The sequence below is a fragment of the Prionailurus viverrinus genome, chromosome F1 (genome assembly GCF_022837055.1).
Source record: "Prionailurus viverrinus isolate Anna chromosome F1, UM_Priviv_1.0, whole genome shotgun sequence".
Classification (NCBI taxonomy): Eukaryota; Metazoa; Chordata; class Mammalia; order Carnivora; family Felidae; genus Prionailurus; species Prionailurus viverrinus.
The window spans coordinates 15,369,889-15,393,356 of record NC_062577.1 but is presented as its reverse complement, the minus strand read 5'-3'; the positions used below and the strand labels follow the sequence as shown (position 1 = coordinate 15,393,356).

The 23,468-nt window shown below is 36.5% G+C and overlaps 1 protein-coding gene across 3 annotated transcripts in view; it reads left to right on the top strand.

Moving 5' to 3' along the window:
- COP1 (COP1 E3 ubiquitin ligase) overlaps positions 1–23,468 on the top strand; it is a 259,112-nt gene that overhangs the window by 194,629 nt on the left and 41,015 nt on the right. For all 3 annotated transcript variants that reach the window (XR_007148125.1, XM_047840424.1, XM_047840423.1), the window contains exons 16-18: positions 3,651–3,768; positions 6,605–6,729; positions 7,837–7,997. Coding sequence is in view for 2 of the 3 variants with exons in the window: in XM_047840424.1 (XP_047696380.1) it covers positions 3,651–3,768; positions 6,605–6,729; positions 7,837–7,997 (404 nt within the window). In the remaining variant the exon portion in view is untranslated. The remainder of the gene's footprint in view (positions 1–3,650; positions 3,769–6,604; positions 6,730–7,836; positions 7,998–23,468) is intronic.

Below are 23,468 nucleotides of genomic sequence, written 5' to 3'. Positions count from 1 at the left end.
TGACTTCGACCACAGGAAATTCTTACTCAACACTTCTCCAGAGGCAAGGGAAATAAAAGCAAAAGTGAACTATTGGGACCTCCTCAAAATAAAAAGCTTCTGCACAGCGAAGGAAACAATCAGCAAAACTAAAAGGCAACCTACATAATGGGAGAAGATAGTTGCAAATGACATAACAGATAAAGGGTTAGTATCCAAAATCTGTAAAGAACTTATCAAACTCAATACCCCAAAAAACAAATAATCCAAGAAATGGGCAAAAGACATGAATAGACACTTTTCCAAAGAAACATCCACATGGCTAACAGATACACTAAAAATAATGCTCAATGTCACTTATCAGGGAAATACAAATCAAAGCCACAATGAGATACCATCTCACACCTGGCAGAATGGCTAAAATTAACAACTTGGGTAATAACATATGTTGACGAGGATGTGGAGAAAGCGGAACTCTTTTGCACTGTTGGTGGGAGTGCAGACTGGTGCAGCCACTCTGGAAAACAGTAGGGAGATTCCTCAAAAAATTAAAAATAGAACTACCCTAGACCCAGCAATTGCACTACTAGGTATTTATCTAAGGGATACACGTGTGCTGTTTCGAAAGGACACATGCACCCCAATGTTTATAGCAGCGCTATCAACAATAGCCAGAGTATGGAAAGAGCCCAAATGTCCATTGACGGATGAATGGATAAAGAAGATGTGGTATATGTATATGATGGAGTATTACTTGGCAATTAAAAAGAATGAAGTCTTGCCATTTGCAACTACATGGATGGAACTAGAGGGTCTTACGCTAAGTGAAATTAGAGAAAGACATATCATATGACTCCACTCATATGTAGAATTTAAGATACAAAACAGATGAACACAAGGGAAGGGAAGTAAAAATAATAGAAAAACAGGGAAGGGGACAAAACATAAGAGACTCTTCAATATAGAAAACAAACAGGGTTGCTGGAGGGGTTGTGGGTAGGGGGTGGGCTAAATGGGCAAGGGGGCATTAAGGAGGACCCTTGTTGGGATGAGCACTGGGTGTTATATGAAGGGGATGAGTTACTGGATTCTACTCCTGAAATCATTATGCTGTATGCGAACTAAGTTGGATGCAAATTTAAAAAAAATAAATGAGTAAATAAATAAAAATAAATAAATTCCTAGGGGTGCCTGGGTAGCTCAGTCAGTTAAGCGTCCCATTCTTGGTTTCAGCTCAGGTCATCATCTCATAGTTCATGGGTTCAAGACCTGTGTTGCTCTCTGTGCTGACAGTGTAGAGCCTGCTTGGGATTTCTTTCTTCTTCTCTCTGCCTCTCCCTGGCTTACATGTGTATGCCTGCCTCTCTCTCTCTCTCTCTCTCTCTCTCTCTCTCTCTCTCAGAATAAAATTAAAAAGATTTTTTTTTTAATCTTAAAAAAAAACACAAAAAACAGGGCATCTGAGTGGCTTAGTCGGTTAAGCATACGATTTCAGCTCAGGTCATGATCTCACAGTTTGTGGGTTCAAACCCTGCGTCAGGCTCTGTGCTGACAGCTTGGAGCCTGGTGCCTGCTTTGAATTCTGTGTCTCCTTCTCTCTGTGCCCCTCCCCTACTTGTGCTCGGTCTCTCTCTCTCTCAAAAATATTTAAAAATTTTTAAATAAAGGCTACAGTTATACAAGACTTTGTTGTGCTGGCAGAAGGTAACATATATGTAGATCAGTTGATTAGAATTATGAATCCAGATGTCAGTTCGTTTTCAACAAGGGTATTAAAGTAGTTCATTAGAGAAGTTTGTTCTCAGATCATGCAGGGACAACTGGGTGCATCTCCATCCACATGCAAAATGATGAACTTTGACTTCTCCTTCATACCATACAGAAAAATAAACTTAAAAAAAACAAACAAACCATACATGTAAGACCTAAAACAAACCTAGAAAAAAAAATAGAGGGGCTCCTGAGTTGCTCAGTCTGTTAAATGTCTGACTCTTTATTTGGCTCAGGTCATGATACTATGGTTCGCGGGTTCGAGCCCCGTGTCATGCTTCACACTGCTAGTGGCAAGTCTGCTTGGGATTCTCTGCCTCTCCCATACTCAGGCTCTTGCCCTCTCTTTTAGAGTTAAATAAACTTTAAAAAAAGGAAAAAAATGGAGGGAAAATCTTTAAGACCTTGGATTAAAGTGTTTTATGGGTTTATAAGAAAAAAAAAAAAAAAGATAAATCGGCCCTTACCAAAATTCAAAGTTTCTGTGCTTCAAAATACACTGTTAAGAACATTAAAAAGGGAAGCAACAGAGTGGTTGAAAATATTTGTTAAAACTTTTGTCTTATAAAAGTTGTATCCAGAATTTTCAAAGAACTCATGTAAAGAAACAAACCGTCATATGTTGGTTCTATGAATGTAACATGGTAAAGTCAACAGTTTGTTAGTTTCTTAAAAAACATAAAACTGTCATGTGGCACAGTAATTACACTTCTAGGTATATACATGGGACCCAAATACATGTTCTCACAAAGACTTGAATGTGATTGTTCATAGCAGCATTAATTTCCATAGGCAAAAAGTGGAAACAAATATCCTTCAACTGGTGAGTGGGTACACAAAATGTGGTGTATCCATACAATGGATACTATTCAGCAATAAAAAGGAATGAATTGTTGGGACGCCTGGGTGGCTCGGTGGCTCAGTCAGTTAAAGGGTCCAACTCTTGGTTTTAGCCCAAGTCATGATCTGTCAATTGTGAGTTCAAGCCCCACATTGGGCTCTGTGCTGACAGTGTGGAACTTGCTTGGGATTCTCTGTCTCCCACTCTCTCTCTCTGCCCCTTCCCTGCTAACGCAGTCTCGCTCTCATTCAAAAATAATAAGAATTAAAAAAAAAAAAGGAATGAACTGTTGACATATGTTAAAACGTGGATGAACTTCAAGAACATTATATGAAGCGTAAGAAGCTATACATAGAAGCCGTGTATCGTTGGACTCCATGTGTATAGAATATCCACAAAAGATAAATTTTTAGAGAAAGTTAGATAATATTGATTGCCTAGGGCAATGGGTGATAAATGGGCATGAGGGATCTTACTAGGATGAGGAAGATGTTCTAAAACTGATTTATGGAGATGCTCACACCACTGGGTAAAGTTACTAAAAATCATTGACCTGTATACTTACAGTGAGTTGGTTTTATTATATGTAAAATGTGTCTCAGTAAAGTATTTTCTCAAAAGCAAATGTGAGAAATAAAATTAGATAGCATTATTATCTTTAACCAGAAGCCTATAATGTTGCATTATCTTTTTAAAATAAGGTCATCTGAAATGTGAGGATACATTTAAAAATTTTTCAGTTACTTTGAAGCCTTAATACTCTGATTCTAGAGCCAGGATCACTGGAAATAACAGTGGAACTCCCTGTCAGGCTGATGTTGGCATATGTGTATATACTGTTTTATGCAACCATATTTTCCTAGATCCAAAACAGAAAACCCACTGTATCTTCCTGGTCTTTAAAAATGAGTCATAGCACCTAGTTTACTGCTGTTACAAGACTGGTATTATTCCTGAAACATTTGATGAAAGACACCAAAAGCAGCTAAGTTTCGCTTTGCTTTCCATTCTCCATTTACTACATTTTTCTTTTTCTTTTGTTTTACTTTATTTGTTTTAGATCACTGTGTCCACTACTATGATCTTCGTAACACTAAACAGCCAATCATGGTATTCAAAGGACACCGAAAAGCAGTGTCTTATGCAAAGTTTGTGAGTGGTGAGGAAATTGTCTCTGCGTGAGTATTACTCTTCTGAGGTTGAACTTAACACAGAGCTCTATCATCATTTACCAGTTTTATAATGTCACTGTGGGTATCTGTAAAGAGCGACACTGTGCTATATGCACTTTTTCATAAATAGATTTTTTTATTGTAGAATTAAAATACATGTATATTCTGGTTTGTATTGCTCACTTTTATAGGCTATTTATGAATAAAATCCCGATGATGTTAGTTTTTAATGCAACCCCCCTTTCAACATTTGAACTTCAGATTGAATTTCAGCCACCATTTCTCCTTAAGAGAAAAACAACATAGTTGATGGGATAGAATGAGAAACGTTTTATTTATTAACATCAATTAACATGTTATTGTATATTTATCTGCATTGCAGTACAGTAGTATTGTTTTTGGTTTTAAGTAATATTTGGTTGATTCTATATTACTTGATGTCCCTATGGTTTCATGGTGAGTTTTAAATATGTTTTGAAAGTAACAAGTATGGCTGCTTATATTTGACAAATATCCTTTGAGAAGCCTTCTGCAGTAGAGAATTATAATGTAAGCTTTTATTTTGTTTGAAGGTTAACAAGAGGTCAACCAGATAAGTAAATCTCAGTTGCTAAAATATCACTGAGAAATCACTTCTAACAAAAGCAGCACCTTCTTTCTGTTATCCATTGCGTAGCTCTCTTTATTTTATATTAGCCTAGTAATACTTTCTTAATTTCTCTTTTTCATATCTATTATTTCTTTTCATGCTTACTGACACCTTGTTTTCTTCTTTTCAGTTAGTTTTTTTTTTCCTTGCTTTCTAATTTTTAATCTTAGGAGATTACTAATGACAGTGCCTTGGTATTAAACACTTGGTACCTCCCTCCTCATCTACCTCTATACTAGTTACTCTTGGTAAGAAGTTGGTAATTTGAGTTGACTTAGCAAGGTAATTTGAACAGAGTTACAAACAAGGGGGAAAAAGTGAGAACTGAGTTTTAAGGGAAGGTAACGTAGGGTAATTCGTTCACAAACCTAAATTAGTGTTAACCAGTCAAAATATATCCCATCTTTAGGAGTAGTAATGGGCAGTAAATAACTAAAGTTTTATTCAGGTTCAAATGTGGATAGTACATTATATGGCAGAAGTATTTTTCTTCAGTTTTGATTTATAAGTGTTAAATGAGTTGGATTTCAGCGAACTGAAATACATGTATCTTATTTGTCTAAATTGGAAAGTTTTAGTCGACCTAATTAATGTGGATTTGTTGTTTGTAATTTTCACCAATCTCTTGTCCTTCTTAGGTTTTATAAGTCCTGATTTTTTTTTCTTGAACATATTTAGGGTTTAGAAGTTTTTAGAATAAGCTTATCCACAAGTGTATTTGGAAATATTAAAAAGTAATACTAAAATATACATATTGCTGCAACCTCTGAATTCTTGGCCAATAAAAATATATATACACATAAAGAAATACTTAATGCAACATTGTCAAGCAAAAAACCACATTTAAAACAATATAAATTTCTATTGAAAAAATGATGAGAAGCAATAGAGGAGTATTTAAAGAGCTGGAGTTTGGCTTCTGCAATAAGACAGTTTCTATCTTGGCTCTGTTGTTTACTAGCTATGTATGGTATCTTCAAAATATCCTTAGCCTTCTCATTCTCAGTTGTCTCATCTCTAAAATGGAGCTAATTACAGAAATTACATTGTGTGTCCTTAAATGAAGTAATAAATGTAAAACTTTCAGCATGGTGCCCTATTCTGTGAATGTTACAGTAAGGGAAAACATGATTTATTATGTAGTCATTAACAGATATCAAAGTGTATTTATTTTACAGAAAAATTATAAAGCAAATTCTTGAATAAGGGATAAGCAATTTAAAACATAATGTGTATGGTATGATTGGATTTGTGTTACAGAAAGAGAAAAAACATGGTATTTTATTCAAGTTCTAAGACTGTATGATAGGTCTCTGCATGATAGGATTACCAGCGATCTTTTTTTTTTTTTAAATTTGTTTAATGTTTGTTTATTTTTGAGAGACACAGAGTGCAAGTGGGGAGGGCAGAGAGCAAAGGAGACACAGAATCCAAAGCAGGCTCCAGGCTCTGAGCTGTCACAGAGCCTGATGTGGGGCTCAAACTCACAAACTATGAGATCACGACCTGGACCAAAGTCAGACACTTAACCGACTGAGCCACCCAGGTGCCCCACCAGTGATTTTTATATGCGATTATTTTTTGGTAAATAACTGCATTTGTATATAATTTCAGTAAATGAATTACTTTATATAGACTATCCCAGTTATTCATACCATTGCACCCCTTAGGTACAACTAACTGTCAAAGTAGTTTAAGTTTAGTATACCAATACAGTTCAGCAGTTGAAAAGTAAACCAAGTGGCACAGATTGTATCCCTAAAATTAAGCACAATTCCCAGTGGAACTTTGTTATTTGATGGTTGTGGTATGATGGTATTGATGATGTTTATTAGTAAGCACTTCCTACATGCCCAGGGACTACTGAAAGCCTTTGAAATGAATTTACTTTTCACATCTGATAGAATTCCTCTAATTCAATAATGTAGGAATCACTGTATTTCACATAACTAATGAACAAAACTGAGGCCAAAGAGGTTATGTAACTTTCCCAAGTTCAAAAACAAATTAATGGTATATATTGAGCATTGTAACTCAGAAAATCTGGCTCCAAAATCTGCATTCTAAACAACCAAACTGGATTGCCTCTAATTAGTACTGATGAGTTTCAGACCATGAAATCTTTAAAAAAAAAATTTTTTTTTTCAGACCATGAAATCTTAAATACATTCTAATTTTTTGTGTTTACCTCAGCTCAACAGACAGCCAACTAAAACTGTGGAATGTAGGGAAACCATACTGTCTACGTTCCTTCAAGGGTCACATCAATGAAAAAAACTTCGTAGGCCTCGCTTCCAATGGCGACTATATAGCTTGTGGTACGTAAAACTGTCTTTTCCTGGAACTTTTTATTTAACAGGCATTTGTCACTGAAATTGCATTCACTAGACATAGGCTACGTACCAAGTCAAGAATTGATCTGTATGCTCAGAAAGTAGCATATTGAATTCTTCTTAGATTGTACTGGAAGAAGCATTAGTTCTTCCTTCCTTCACTGAGCACAAACCCTGTCCACATGAAATAGCATGAAATCGTTAAATATGTTTTGTAATTGTTCTTCATAGTAATTTCTGTAGATATTACGTAAAAGAAAATATTAATTTCTGCTAATGACCTAATTTCAGAGATACTGTCCTAAGCTTGATATTCATTTTCCTCTATAGAGTGCTCTCTTCAGTAAGCAGTTTTAGATCATCTTGATCTGTTATTCTAGGGCTTTTGTTTTTTGTAATTTATTATTGTTATTATCTTTTGTAATTTACACAAATAGGAATCAGAAGTAAAAGAAGTCACTTTAGGTTTTGTGAAGATGCTACATGCACCTAATGCCCAAATATATGAGCTTTCATGAATTCTTTCAAGTGGCTTGACTTTTATTTAGTGACGTTGTATATAATCTAAACCCTTCCAGAACAAATCTCTTGCAGTTATTCTACTTTGATAGCCTGCTCAAAAATATAGGTTTCTAGACTGCTTATCTAATAGAGTAATATCTTTATTGGAGAATGGGACATAAATTTTGTAGGTTGTTAAAATCTGCCTTTGTAAGTGCTGTAACTTTCTTTTTTCCTCTTAGAAGTCTTTCTAAACATCATTTAAGATTCATGGTATAATAATAAGTTTCTGGTCTTTTTTAGACCTCTGCTATCATAAATGGGTTTTTGCAGTAATTTAAGCCTTACAATTACCAATGTTATATCATTTGACAATTATTATTTCTTGAGATTAGTAAAGTGTAGCTTTTCTCTATGAATCTTTTTCTCACATGATTCCCAAGAAATCTTGTGCTCTGATCTTCCAAATTCAACCATGAAAGATTTGTCTTTGAGCTTAAACATTGAGTAATAATCACCTTATGAATGTGATGTCCTAATTCTGAGTTCTCCCATTCTAGAAAAATTATTTACTTAAAAATTTTTTTTTAGGAAGCGAGAACAACTCTCTTTACCTGTACTATAAAGGACTTTCTAAGACTTTGCTAACTTTTAAGTTTGATACGGTCAAAAGTGTTCTGGATAAAGACCGAAAAGAAGATGATACCAATGAATTTGTTAGTGCTGTGTGCTGGAGGGCATTGCCAGATGGGGTAAGTTTTCATATCAGTTTTTCACCTTGATGTCTCATGTAACACTTTATGTATACATATGTGAATTTTTGTTAGCTTAAAATACAAATTGATATGCGATAACACATTTCCTTGCTTAGTATTGCATCATCACAGGAAACAGGCATTTTAGGTAGTAATAGAAATATGTCACCAATGGAACAGTGTCCTACTGATGTAATGTCTCTCCTGTGTAGCCATAGCATCTTGTGCATACCTCTGTTTTAGAGTTATCACATTGTCTCTTTATATCTCTTCTAGAAGACTGGAAATTTCTAGGTACACACTGTGTCTCATTTTCCTTAACGATCATTTGAAGTATATACTCAGTAAACATTGAGCTGAACCTAATATTAGCAGGAAAAAAACTTGATGTAGGTAAAGGAGAGTACCCTATATGTACACCTAATTAAATACTATTTCAGAGCAAAATTCCTGTCTAGAAAATACACTTATATAAGAATGTTTAAACACATTTAATTCCTTAATAAGAAAGTTACATTTCTAGATTGCAAAAAAACCAGTTTTCTCAAACTTGTCACTTATTAACAAATTATTCTCAAACTTGTCACGTTTTAAAGTATAAACATTCTCATAAATTATGTGAAGAAATAATTGTTTTATTATCTTGATTTTTATAAGCAGTAGTCACTCACTAATGTCATCTTTTTAAAAAATAGCTCTTTAGGTGCTTCCTTGGTTAGTTTTACTTTTGATCAAAAAATTTCTTACTTGATGGGTACTTTAAGAATTCTGAGTTTTGGGGCGCTTGGGTGGCTCAGTCGGTTAAGCGTCTTGACTTCGGCTCAGGTCATGATCTCATGGTTTGTGAGTTCAAGCCCCGCGTCGGGCTTTGTGCTAAACAGCTCACAGCCTGGAGCCTGCTTTGGATTCTGTGTCTGTGCCATCATGCTCATGCTCTGTGTCCCTCTGTCTCTCAATAATAAATAAACATGAAAAAAATTAAAAAACATTCTGAGTTTCAGGTACTATTTAACTTTAACTAGATATATTCCATTCCTATCATATTTAAAATTAGTGTGACTCAACTTCCAGTCTTGGCAGTGGCACACTAGGTGATTTGTACTCACCTTTCCCCCAAATAGAACTAGAAAAGTTGGACCACGTATATTTATTTTAAAAACAATAACAGAAACCTACTTGAAGACATTGGAATGTAAACAAGATGGAAAAGAATTACTGGCCTAGGAATGTGAGCCTGGCTTTTGAGTATGCTTTTCTTCTGGGAGCCTTTGCCAGTCTTGTTGTAATGGCTGAGAGCACTTCTAGTAGCCTCACAAGGGCACAGGGATTGGAGTCTAGTATTCACCACTGTGGGGGTGAACTCACTGTGGTTCAGGTCCCCAGAGGGCTATAGTCTAGGGTAAACCACTAGAAGATAAGCTCTCACTGTGATTGCAACCCAACTTCATATCATATCAGTCCTGAAATTAAATTGAAGTGATCCTGGATTGGTAGTTAAATTAAAATTAAATCCTCTTTGAAAGAGGATCTTCTAGAGAAGATCATCTAAGGACTTTATTTTTTTCAAAAGCCCAGATACACTAACTAGGTCACAATAAAAAACATGCATAGGAAAAGGCAAGAGATACGAGTAAGTTCAGCATAAGCAGTGGACAATGGAAACAAAATCACAGCAGCCCCGGATATTGGAATTGTCAGACATAGCTTGAAAATAACCATGCTGACAAGGAAAAAGACAAGATTGAAAATTTTAACTGGAAACTAAAAAAACTATTTTAAAAATGAAAATCCTAGAAGTGAAAAATTATAATTACCAAAACTAAGAACTCAGTGGATCTGTCTTATGGATCATAAGACAGAGTTGAGAATCAATGAACTTTTATAGGTAAGCTAGGAGAAAATATACAGAAGGAAACATGGAGAGACAAATATGAAAAAAAAAATACAGAAAAGAGGTGGAGGATGAAGTAAGTTTAAAATATTCAATAAGAAACCTCAAAGGGGAGAAAAGAAGTAATGCAATTAAACAAATATTAGAAAGGATTATCGTTGAGACCTTCATAAAATTGATGAAAGACATCAAGGCAGAGATTCAATAAGCTCTTGTGCCCTAAAGAATAAATCTACAACGTGAGTAAAGATTTAATATTATACTTGGACCATGAAGAGACTTAGGCCTGCCTGAAAATCTGACCTTGGGTCTGTCTTCTCATAGTAACTTGATGGAAATGTGTGGAGTTAAGACAAACATTGAATGTTATTGCTACAGGTTAGTCTCTTAAACTTACTGTGAAACCCCATCTGTAGTATTGCACCTGGACTTAACCGTGAGTTGGTGCAGTATTGGCCTTACATCTATCCAAAGTGAACGATACGAGACTGGCAGGAAACCAGGGCAGTCTCTGTCCAGAACCACATGCGCCTTAACTGTCCTTGGCAGCCGTGTGAGCTCTGTGTGTATTGTTCGGGAGAGATGGAAGTAGCTATGCATGTGAATAGTTACTTGGCCTCCTGATGAGTGAGGGATGTTGTGCATGCTGAATTTCCTGTCCCGTACACCTCTGTGAAACTAACTAACCTAGTGCAAGATTACAGCTAATTGTGTCTCATCCTGTGACCCCTGCTGGTGTTGGACAGTCACACTTTGACATGTCATAATAAAACTGTTGAAAATAAAATGCAAAGGGAGATTATTGAAATAAGACAAAGTACTCTTTTCAGAAAGCCAACAATTAGACTGACAACCAACTTCTCATTAAGCAATAGAAACCAGAGGTAGTGGAACCAGGTCTTCACTGTGTAAAGGGAAATAAATACCTGCCAATCTCAATTTCTCAATTCAGTGAAAATCTCTCCAGACACAAGTAAAATAAAGACACTTTTAGATAAATAAATAGGAAGAATTTGCTACCAGTAGACTTACACTAAAGAAAACCTGAAAGGATCTTTTTAAGGCAGAAGGAAAAGATGCAGAAGACAAAGATAAAGGTCAGAGATGCAGAAAGGAATGGAAAAAGGTGAAGGAATAGAAATGGTGAAAAGGAAGAGAAGTGGTAATACTCAGTAAATCTAAATGCGTATTGACTATATAAAGCAATGATGCCTTGCTATTAAAGCCAATAAGCACATAGAATTAAATATTTGACAGTAATAACATAAGGCAGAAGGATAAATGTAATTAGGGTGTTCTCAGGTCTTTGCCTTGTCAGGGAAGGAGTTAAAAAAAAAAAGCTAATTAATACTAGACTGAAGAGGTTGCATATTGTAGTTTATAGGATAAGCTTTAAGTAAGTTCTTGTGGGGCTGGTTTAGTGGTGATGAATTCCTTCAGTTTTTGTTTGTTTAGGAAGACATTTATCTCTCCTTCTATTCTGAATGACGGGCTTGCTGGATAAAGGATTCTTGGCTGCATATTTTTTCGGTTTATCACATTGAAGATTTCCTGCCATCCCTTTCTGGCCTGCCAAGTTTCAGTAGATAGGTCTGCCACTAGTCTTATGGGTCTCCCTTTGTAGGTTAGAGCCTGTTTATCCCTAGCTGCTTTCAAAATTTTCTATTTATCCTTGTATTTTGCCAGTTTCACTAGACATGTCGTGCAGAAGATCGATTCAAGTTACATCTGAAGGGAGTTCTCTGTGCCTCTTGGATTTCAATGCACTTTTCCTTCCCCAGACCAGGGAAGTTCTCAGCTATGATTTGTTCAAGTACACCTTCAGCCCCTCTCCCTCTCTCTTCCTCTTCTGGAATTCCTATTATACGGATATTGTTCCGTTTGATTGCATCACTTAGTTCTCTAATTCTCCCCTCATACTCCTGGATTTTTTAATCTTTTTCTCAGCTTCCTCTTTTTCTATAATTTTATCTTCTAATTCACCTATTCTCTCCTCTGCCTCTTCAATCCGTGCTGTGGTCGCCTCCATTTTATTTTGCACCTCATTTATAACATTTTTAAGCTCCTCATGACTATTTCTTAGTCCCTTGATCTCTGTAGCAATAGATTCTCTGCTGTCCTCTATACTTTTTATAAGCCCAGCGATTAATTTTATGACTATTATTCTAAATTCTTGTTCCGTTATATTGCTTAAATCGTTTTTGATCAATTCGTTAGCTGTTGCTACTTCCTGGAGTTTCTTTTGAGAATTCTTCCATTTTGTCATTTTGTGTACTCCCTGAGGTGGTGCAGAACTGTGGGGCGCTTCCCCCGTGCTGTCTGGAGTAACTTGTGTTGGTGGGTGGGGCCACAGTCAGACCTGCTGTCTGTCCCCAGCCCACCGATGGGGCCACAGTCAGACTGGTATGTACCTTATCTTCCCTTCTTCCAGGGGCAGGACCCACTGTGGAGTGGTGTGGCCCCTGTCTGGGCTACTTGCACACTGCCAGGCTTGTGGTGCTGCCTCGATGGGATCTGGCGTATTAGCCGGGGTGGATCCACAAGGTGCACAGGGAGGGGCAGGCTCAGCTCGCTTTGCTGTTGGTGGTCCCCTGCGGGAGGGACCCTGCAGCACCGGGAGGGAGGCTGACTCGTCGGAGGGATAGATCCACAGGAGCACAGCGTTGGGTGCGTGGTGCAAGCAAGTTCGGTGATGGGAACTGGTTCCCTTTGGGATTTCGGCTGGGGGATGGGCGAGGGAGATGGCACTGGCCAGCGCCTTTGTTCCCTGCAGAGCTGAGCTCTGTCATCCGGGGCTCAACACCTCTCCCTCCTGATGTCCTCTTGCCCTCCTGCTCTCCAAGCAGAGCTGTTGACTTATAACAGCAGGTTGTTAAGACCTGCTGGCTGTCAGAACTTATGCAAGCTGGCCCCTCCGCTTTTGCACGTCAGACTCGGGGGTTCGGTGTTGCCGGACGGGCTGCCCCTCCACTACCCCGGCTCCCTCCTGCCAGTCTGTGTAGCGCACACCGCCTCTGTGCCCTTCCTACCCTCTTCCGTGGGCGTCTTGTCTACGCTTGGCTCCGGAGAGTCCGATCTGCTAGTCTCTGGCAGTTTTCTGGGTTATTTAGGCAGATGTGGGTGGAATCTAAGTGATCAGCAGGACGAGGTGAGCCCAGCGTCCTCCTACCCCGCCATCTTCCCTCCTATAAATGTGCCTCTCTGAAGTCAGGTTGAGTAATACAGGAAAGTGATGGGAAGGTACTTGAGGTTAGAACCATCTCAGAATGAAGATCCTTCCGGTGGGCTCCTGCAGGTACTTGCACAGCCCTGCCATCTCTGCATACTTGTCCTCATGTGGGCCGCCATTTTGAAAAATCTCCTTTAAGTTTTTAAAGTGTGCTACCTAGACCAGAAAAGTTCTGTAACTCACTTCGTTTTCAGTCCAGATTTATTTTAAGTTTGATTTTTATAGAATAGCCACTTTGATTAGGCACAAAAAATAACTTTGTTTCGGGGCGCCTGGGTGGCGCAGTCGGTTAAGCGTCCGACTTCAGCCAGGTCACGATCTCGCGGTCCGGGAGTTCGAGCCCCGCGTTGGGCTCTGAGCTGATGGCTCAGAGCCTGGAGCCTGTTTCTGATTCTGTGTCTCCCTCTCTCTCTGCCCCTCCCCCGTTCATGCTCTGTCTCTCTCTGTCCCAAAAATAAATAAACGTTGAAAAAAAAATTAAAAAAAAAATAACTTTGTTTCCTTATTTTAGATGAGGCAGAAAGTGTGAGAGACTCTTGTTTATTTATTCAACAGATATTTATTATGTGCAGTCACAGTTCTAGATAGGGAAGATAAATTTGAACAAGACTGTAAGAGAAATTCTGGCCCTCTTAGGAGACTTAAAATTTTATGTGCCGGAGGAGACAAAAAACAAAATAAATAAGTTATTATATTAGAAGGTGACAAATGACTGGGAGAAAAACCAAGTGGGAGGCTGGGTCAGAGAGGCCTGGGAGAGGGAGTTGTAGTTCTCAGCGGTGGCAACAGAATTGCCTGAGTAGCTGAAGTAGAGCAAAGACTAGGACATGAAGATGTAATCCACATTTAAATGTGGAAGAGTATTTCAGGTGGAGTAAACAGTTCAGAGGCATGGAAGTTCCGAAAGTGATGACTGTTCAGGGAACAGAAAGAAGACAAGCATTGCCTCACTGCAGTGAGCTGGCTGGGGAGCAGTCTATTTCAGAGTGGTGAAGAAGAACCATTTCAACAGAGCACTGTTTACCAAAGCCCGGACTTTGGCTTTTACCGGTTGTGAGTTGGGAGCCATTGTAAGATTTTGAGCAAAGAAATGATACAATCTGACTTAACGTTTTTAAAAATTGGTTTGGCTATATTCTAGAGAATAGACTATGAGATGTCAGGAATGGAGGCAGGAAGGCTGTTGGCAATTCCAGGTAAGGTCAAATAGTGGTATGCTAATGAGAAGCAGTCAGATCCTGTACATATTTTGAATGTGGAGCCAATAAATGTCACATGGAGAGTGAAAGAGTAAAAGTGTAGGATGACACTGAGTTTTGTTTTTCCCCCCAGTAACTTTAAGAGTGGAGTTGCCAGTAATTGAGGAGAAGGCCACCAGAGGAAGTGTCTTAGAAGAGAATAGACTGGCTGGGTTTAAGTTACTAAAAATACCAAGTGGAGATGCTAAGTTTGAGATGTATTTGCCTTATAAGTATATAAGGTAAATATACCCGGTATATACTTGGTATATAAGTAAATATACCAAGTTTGGAGTTCACAGCAGATTGTGGGGCCAGAGATAGAAATTGGTAGCTGTCAGCATATGACGTTTAAGCCAAGAAATTGGGTGTATCTCCACAAGGGAGTGTAATTAGAGATTGGAAGTAGTGTGAATACCGTATTTTGGAGGGCACTTTAGTGTTCAGTGATTGAAGCAATGAGGAGGAGTCAACAAAGACTTAGAGTAGTTATTGGGATGCCTGGGTGACTCAGCTGGTGAGGTATCTGCCTTCGACTCAGGTCATGATTTCATGGTTCATGAGTTTGAGCCCCACATCGGGCTCTCTGCTGTGCACACAGAGTGCGCTTCAGATCCTCTGTTCCCTGCCCCTCTGCTGTGCGCTCGCACGCACTCTCTCTCTCTCTCTCTCTCAAAAATAGAAAGAAATAAGGAAGGAAAGAAAGAGTAACTATGTATAGTCTCTCTTGATTGGAGAATGGTTTTAAGAAAAAAAAAGGGAAGAAATTGGAGGTAATGAAATACAGAGAGCTGCTTTGGGGTGTAATAAAATAATGCCATGTTTAATCTCATCTAGATTACTTACTTTTTAAAAATATGAAATATCTGTCTCTAAAAAGGCCAAACATTTCCTTGTCTTTCTGTGCCTTAATTCCATTCTGCCTGATTTTGATCAAAAGAAAGAGATCAATTTAAGGACACCTACAAAATAGTTGAACTTTGAAAGTATTTTTACGTTTTGGACAAGTACAAGTAGTTTATCAATTTACTGTATGAACTAAAATGACCTAAAATTCTTCAATTAAGATAATACAAAAATTGCACATGCTTTTCTGTTATTTATGGCAGTAATTTAGTAATAGAGAGGGGATTGAAATTAACAATGAGGATAGAGGGAAAGGCATAAATACAAATTAGATACGTTCTTTTAGGACAGTATCTCAGTCTTTTTATTTTATTTTTTTTCTGTATTTTATTTTTTTTCTGTAATTTTTTTTAATGTTTTTATTTTTGAGAGAGAGAGAGAAAGAAAAAGAAAGTCAGCGTGCGAGCAGGGGAGGGGCAGAGAGAGAGGGAGAGACAGATTCTGAAGCAGGCTCCAGGCTCTGAGCTGTCAGCACAGAGCCCGATGCGGGGCTGGAACTCATGAACTGCAAGATCATGACCTGAGCCAAGTCATACGCTTAACTGAGCCACCCAAGTGCCCCAATATCTCAGTCTTATAAAAATTTGAGATAGTTTACTGCAGATTAAATTTCTGTTTAGCCTTGTTTTTTCTTATAACACACATATATATATGCATGTATGTATGTATATGTATACATATGTATGCATGTATGTATGCATGTATGTATATATAAATAGGCCACTTCTGGATAAAAATGAACCAGTGATTCCAAGCCTTGTTTTGAACAGTCAGCCACGATCCTATATAATGCCCATTCTTTTTATTTCTACTGACCTTTGTATAATCTGGAAAGAATTTTCTACACCTCCCTTTTTTAAGATACTGGTCAATTTTATTGTAGCATTTATTACATCCCTTCTCCTTTATTTCACAGTGCTATGGGAGTTAACAGCAAGCATGCTTCTTCCCCCCCTTCTTGTTTGCTGTGTGGTCTGTCAGTTTTGCTTTAGGATTACACTTTTTACTTTTAATTAGTCTTGTTTAAAGACAGAATATTTCTTTTTTTTTTTTTTAATTTTTTTAATGTTTATTTTTGAGAGAGAGAGAGCCGTGTGTGCATTAGCGGGGGAGGGCCAGAGGGAGAGGGAGACACAGAATCTGAAGCTGGCTAAGGTGTCAGCACAGAGCCCGACACAGGGCTCAAATTCACGAACCGCAAGATCATGACCTGAGCCAAAGTCAGGTGCTTAAGTGACTGACTGCTTAAGTGACTGAACCACCCAGGTGCCCCAAGACAGAATAGTTCTAATGTTGTTTCTTTTAATCTGAGAGACAATGCTTTGTCCTTTGTCTGTTTGTCTTCCTTGCTGTATTTTCCCTGTGTCTAAAAGCACTTTTACTCAGTCACTTTTGGGGTTGCTGACCGATTCTTCTGTCCTTTGTTCCTTAGTTTTGTCTTGCAAAAGTAGTGACCCTGGCATTTTTACTAAAATGCAGAAGTCTCAAGTATATTTAATTTTCAAAGGAATTTTAAGATGTTTCATTTGAACTCTAGTGAAAATACTTTTTTTTAGGAGAATTTTTAAATTGCAGCTTAGGTCTTCTCAAGAATAGAAATGGTAATGATTATCTTATTCTAATGAAGAATGCAGAATTGTTTATTTTATATTTGTTTTTAGTTTATTATTTTAATTCACTTGCAGACATTTTAACAAGAAAACCTCAGTAGTTTAGAGTTACTGACATAAAGATGTTCTATTATTATCAAATTACTGGGATTTTTCCTCCCAGGTCTAAATCTTATTACTTGCATTGCCTAATTCAGTATTAATTTTCATGACATTTAAAAAATATGAATTTGTGAGAAATAACTATTAGGAATAACACAGATCATTTTGCCTTTATTTATGCTTTGGAATTTAATTTCCTCAGCGGTCATTTTTTAAATATAAATGAGGAGAACTTGATTGATCGAATGTTTAACTTGCTGTAATGAAAGAACTTTAGTATCCACTTATTTGAAGAAGCAATTGTAAATTCTGAAACTGTGTATTTGAGTGTACTGTATCCATATAGGATTGCACATCCAAGTATATTACATGTGAATGATTATACAGTTTTTGAAATAAATGCGGTTTGCTGCATTTCCGTAGGTAGCAGCCAACTTTATACTTTCGAATATAGAGAATCAAGGAGCTTAGTAGGCTGTCATTTCAGTTCATTTTCTGACTCTACTTCTTTGAAAAGTACCCCATAATTTATTTGGTCCTGTGTGCAGATGTAATAAAATTTGCTGATTTTTCTTGGAAATAGCCATTATCTAGATTAATAAAGCCCATTTGGTAATCAAGTCTATGTCAGATCTATTTTCAACCTTTCTTTCTGAAATATACTATTTATTCACAATTTTTGGCAGGCATTAATATGGACTAACATCAGTTTTGTTTCCTCCCTTCCTCCTTCCCTTTCTTCCTTCCTTCCTTTGACATCTCTAAATCCTTAAAGGAGTGGTTATACCTAAAAGGCAGTAGTGATATGGTCAGAATAATTCATTAACTAAATAATTATCTTTAACTAATTTAGAGTTCATTTAGAGAAAAATGTTTGCAATTTTAAGAGTGTGGGGGTCAATGTGAATTTCCTTGGCAAGCGTTTTGCTGGAGTATATCATCTTGGAACGTTATCTCTTAGGATTTTTACTATATATTACTGTAGTTCATTACTCAAAGAAACAATTAGAAATGAATACATGTGGGGTGCCTGGGTGACTCAGTCGGTTAAGTGCTCAACTCTTGATTTTGGCTCAGGTCATGATCTCATGGTTCCTGAGGTCAAGCCTCATATTGGACTCTGGGCTGACAGCATGGAGCCTACTTGGGATTCTCTCTCTCCCCTTCACTCTGCCCCACCCCTGCTCATGCATGCTCACCCACTCTGTCTCTCTGTCAAAAATAAACATTAAAAAAAAAAATGAATACATATATACTTTAGAGAATTTATAAAAAACAAAAAATAGGAAAAAATGTCTATTGCGACTTTTTCCCAGAAATAACCAATAGTAACATTTTAATGTAATTAATCTTCATGTTGTTTTCCTTTAATGGGTACTATTGTTTTTAATAAAATTGAGTATTTTATATATTACCATGTACTCTTTATTTTTTCTTCATGTCTTCTTTACCTTTTGCCTTTATCATTAACATTTCCCAGGTCTAAATGTATTTTGAAAAGAGTATTTCCAGTGACTGCATATTATTCTATTCTAAGGTTTTACCATAACTGGCATACCATTGTTTTGTTGAGGATATTAATGTTTACTTTTCACTACTATGTAACTTTACTACTTGGAGTACTTCTTGCATTTTTTTTTTTTTTGCAGTAAATCTTTAAATTTTTAATTCGTTCTTTAGAAGAGAACCTTCAGGATTTGTCCATTTAAAGAAAATGAGTACCTTTAACACTTGATTAAAATTAGTTTGCCTCCCAGAAAAGTTTCCTTACATTGCTCTTTCACCAAGAAACGGGGTGCATGGAAACATGGGGTGTAATGCCAGTATCTTTGCCATCTTGAAAATATTTTGTTACGTAAGTACGTAATCATTTTTCATTAATTGTTTCCATAAGCAATTTTCTAAAACATTCTTTTGATTGTTACATATTATATACTTACATACTGAAAATTGTCTTTTTAATAGAAATTCTTGATTGAAAGGGAAATACCGTGCAATTGAGGTCTTGTTTTATAATCAGTCCTTTGACATTTTGGTGTTCGTAATTCAGGACTATTCCACTATCTCCCACACCCTACATCCTCTGTGAAAGTACTGCTATAAAGCTAAGATAAATTTGGGACAATACTATTTATTCTTGATTTCTGTTACATATTTTTTATCACCACTACTTTATTCAGAGAGTGTAGTTAGGTAAGGAGATTATGTGTGTTCTGTATCTGTGGATCCTTCTGTTGACATGACCCTTATTTAAAACTAGTGGAATAAAATATAAATTGACTCAAGAATGTAAATGACTGTTTCTGTTCTTAAATGATGATGATAACTATTTAAAGAGACACCATATTTTTGTTGGAAGCAGATACTAAGTCCATTGTAACTCCTGCTGAGATAGTAGGGTGTCCTTATCATTGTTTTATCAGTTCTGAATCACATCATACATACTTACCTAGTCTTGGGTCACCCATGCTAAATGGATATCTAATGGGAAAAGGCAATACTTGGAAAGGACACTTAACACTTTCTCAGCTCTTCAAAAGTTATTAAAAAATGTATCCTCTATCCTCAGGAAAAGCATTGATTATTAAGGATGGATATTTTCTTTTGTGGCCAGAAACAACAGGAATCATAATGGAAGTTTCTGTAACTCTCAAATGAACGATGTCAGGACAAGGATTTTCCTAATTTCCCTCCCTTGAAACAAAGTCCAGCAAAACTTGGCTTGGGAATCTGTCAACTCTGTTATCACCCATACTATACAAAGTTATAGCCATAGTAGGTGAGAACATCTTTTTCAGTCATAAAATAAAATACATTTTTTATATTCTTATTTCTAACGAATAAGACTTTAATATAGTGAAACACTTTTTTGAAGTGTTTTTAACTAAAACCTTATATTCTTAAGGAATCTTCTTTTCTTTACCTAAATCTTTCATGATTCCTATTCATTAAAAATATTTGCTGAATAGGAGCACGTGGGTGGCTCAGTTGGTTCAGCATCTGACGTCGGCTTAGGTTATGATCTCATGGTTCGTAAGTTCGAGCCCCACGTTGGGCTCTATGCTAACAGTCAGCTTGGAGTCCAGAGCCTGCTTCAGATTCTGTGTCCCCCTCTCTCTCTGCCCCTTCCCCACTTGTGCTCTCTTTCTCTCTCAAAAATAAATAAACATTAAAAAAAAATAACATTAAAAAAATATTTGCTGAATAATATAGTACCTGTACTATTAATTATATTCATGTCTCTTATTCCCTGCTAACCTGTAAACTTGAAAAAAGGCATCCTACCGTATTGAACAACAGCATAGACTATGCAACCAGGCCACCTAGGTTCAATCAGATTTTCCACATAGTAGCTCTGTGACCTTACTCAAGTTCCTCAACTGTCCCTTGCTTCAATTTCCTCATCGTATTTAGAAAAATATTCTCTTAAGTAGGCTTCACACCCACTGTGGGCTTGAACTCTGATCCCGAGATTAAGAGTTGCACACTCTAAAGACTGAGCCAGCCAGGCACCCCCCTCCTCATCTATAAAGTGCTGATGATAATAATAACCTATCTCTTAGGATTATTATAAAGTTAAAGTAAGTTAATGTACATAAAGAGTTTAGAATAGCTTTTGGCAGAGAGTAAGAGCTATATAAATGTTTGTTATTAGTGTCATTCATTTTTAATTATCCTTAGCACTAAGCAAATTGCTTGCACGTAATGTGTAATTAGTATATGATTTTTGTAATGAATGATACATTCTCTCAGGCTTGTCCTTTATCTTGCTTGTTGCATAATTAATTAAATACTAATTTTGGAACCAAAGAAATGTTGGAGTAGAGGTGGGAGATAACTTCTGACATCTATTAGACTCCCTTGAAACTCAGTGGTAATATCAAGATTACATCAGTTTAAGAAAACTAGTTTTCCTGACCTCAGCATTCATGGGTACCTTTATAATTATTTCATAATTACCAGTCTGCCCCTTGGGATAACTTTCAGGCTTTTGCTAATTTTCAAAGCAATGAAAATTTTAAAGTACATGGGACTATACAAAAGTTGGTATTTATTATTAGCTTAATATTTTGTTAGATTTATAGCCTGTTCTTCCTTCCCTTTCAACATTGCTACTATTTTACAATTTTGTCTTCTTTCAAAAAGATTTAACATATTTATTTTTCCAATTCATATGTTTTTATCTAAGAGATAGGCATCCCTCTCTGACTTAGTAAACACTGTGTATAAAGCAGCAGATTGCACAAAACTAAAGCACATGTAAAAAGCCATTCTGCTTTCTAATGAAAGTGCAGAATGCATCTATAATAAAATTTATTTATACCAGTGATGCTCAAACCTGACTGATTATCAGAATCACCTTGGGGGTCTTAAAAATACACACACACACACACACACACACACACACACACAAAACAAAACATATGTATTCTTAGACCCATGAAGCCCTATTTAGGAGAAGGAAGGAAGCATGGTAGAGATTTGTATTAAAAACTTCCCCAGGCCTTCTTAGAAAATTATATGAATATTCAGGTTTGGGAACAGATGATTTATGTTACCACTGGAAAGAGATTTGTTAGACATAGTAACCAAGAGGCAGAAATAGCATCTGCTAACAAGGTAATAATTATAATTATGAATATCTAATATCTGTTAGATTTTGCTACTCCATTATCCCCTTGGGAAGAGACAAATAAAAGATAATAGTCTTTTTTCTTTTCTTTAATTAAAAAAACACCAGTCTTTAATACATATTAACTTCCCACACTTCTAAGCTATTTCTGATCCTGAATTCTTCAACGAACATGGAGAAGACAACACAAGAGCTTCTTTTTCTTTCTTCTCTTCTTTCTTCATTTCTGTTTCTCTTTTTCCTTTTATCTTTCCTTTCCTTTCTTCTTTTCTCTAGCTGGATGATTTATAACACTTTAGAAAATTTTCCTGACTGGAAGAGGGCCAATGTGAATGAACTCTTGTCTTGGGCGTGGAAGGAAAGAAGATTCTGAGCGTGGACCCTGACTTCCAGGAAGACTGTGGCTCACATCTCCTAAGTGCTCCACTCTTCCCTTAGTGTCCAGACTAGAGTGGGGTGGGAAAGTAGAAAAGAGAGGAATCAAGAAGGTGGTGGAAACCTGAAGCAAAGCTGTAATTTATTTATTCTCTAAGTAAATTTCATTAAGTGTAAATATTCCTTAACCTTAATGTCCACTACCGTATGGACAGCTTCTGTGAAAACATTTGTTGCATTAGGTATTTTACGGTGAATATTGTAATGCAGTCAACAAAATATCATTTAGCAGGTCTGCTAATCAGCATTTTAAATATATCATTATTGTTAATTTTTATGTACTGCAATGGAATTTGACCTACATTAGAATGGTTTTTACAATTTTTCTCATTAAACAATTTTTTTGAAATAGTGTTTGTCCTTCTAAAGTATGCCAATTTTGAAACATAGAATTGACAGAAAGCTTTAAGCTACTTGGTTTTTGGGTTTTTTTGTTTTACCTTGTATAAGAGAAAAAAATATTAATTTGAGAGTGCATTCTGAATTATGCCATTAACCTATAAATTAAAACCTATAAAGGGGTGCCTGGGTGGCTCAGTTGGTTGAGCATATGACTTTGGCTCAGGTCGTGATCTCACAGTTTGTAAGTTCGAGCCCTCCATCTGGCTCGGTGCTGTCAGCACAGAGCCTGCTTCGGATCCTCTGCCCCCCACCCCCAACCCCTCCCCTGCTCACGCTCTCTCAAAAATAAATAAACATGAAAAAATATGTATACGAATAATTTTTTCAGTAATACCCCACCACACTTAAAATTGTCTAAAATATTTTGAGATGGGAAGAGATTAACTTTGGTTTCTAAGTGTTTATCTTTGGATAGTTCCTACCACATTTCTATATTAGAAGTAGTAGAAGGCCAGAGAGTGAATATTGAATATCATTTCCTTGACTTAAAAGTTTTTAATGAACACTACTTAAGTTGGTTTTATATGCTAAAATGTATGTATGGAATACCATGATTATTTATTTTCTAGTTGAATAAAAATATACTTAGTTATTACTCAAAGCAGAATGAACCAAGGACAGGAATCGTTTAAGAGAAAAGTGTTTCCTGCTAATTCAAACTTGCATACTATCTGAGGAAAAGAAATATATGCTTGTATTTTACTTCTCTAGTCTCACATTAATTCCTGTTGTTCTCATGACAGCTCTCTGTTGATGTGATCACTCCAGGGTTTTGTGCGTTTCAGATCTCCCTTATTTCCACTATTTCTTAAATCCCATTTTATGTATTTTTTTCAAATAAACTATCAGAAGTTGGCGTTGGTATTTCCGGGATGGGAGAAAGTTATTACTGCTGAACATAGAAATAATTTGATTATATAGATTAAAGAAAAGTCAATCTATTATAATTACTGTAAAGAAGCTATTTCATTTTGGGGCTATGTTTATTAGTCTTGTTTTACTCTAGATAAGATTAACTTGGA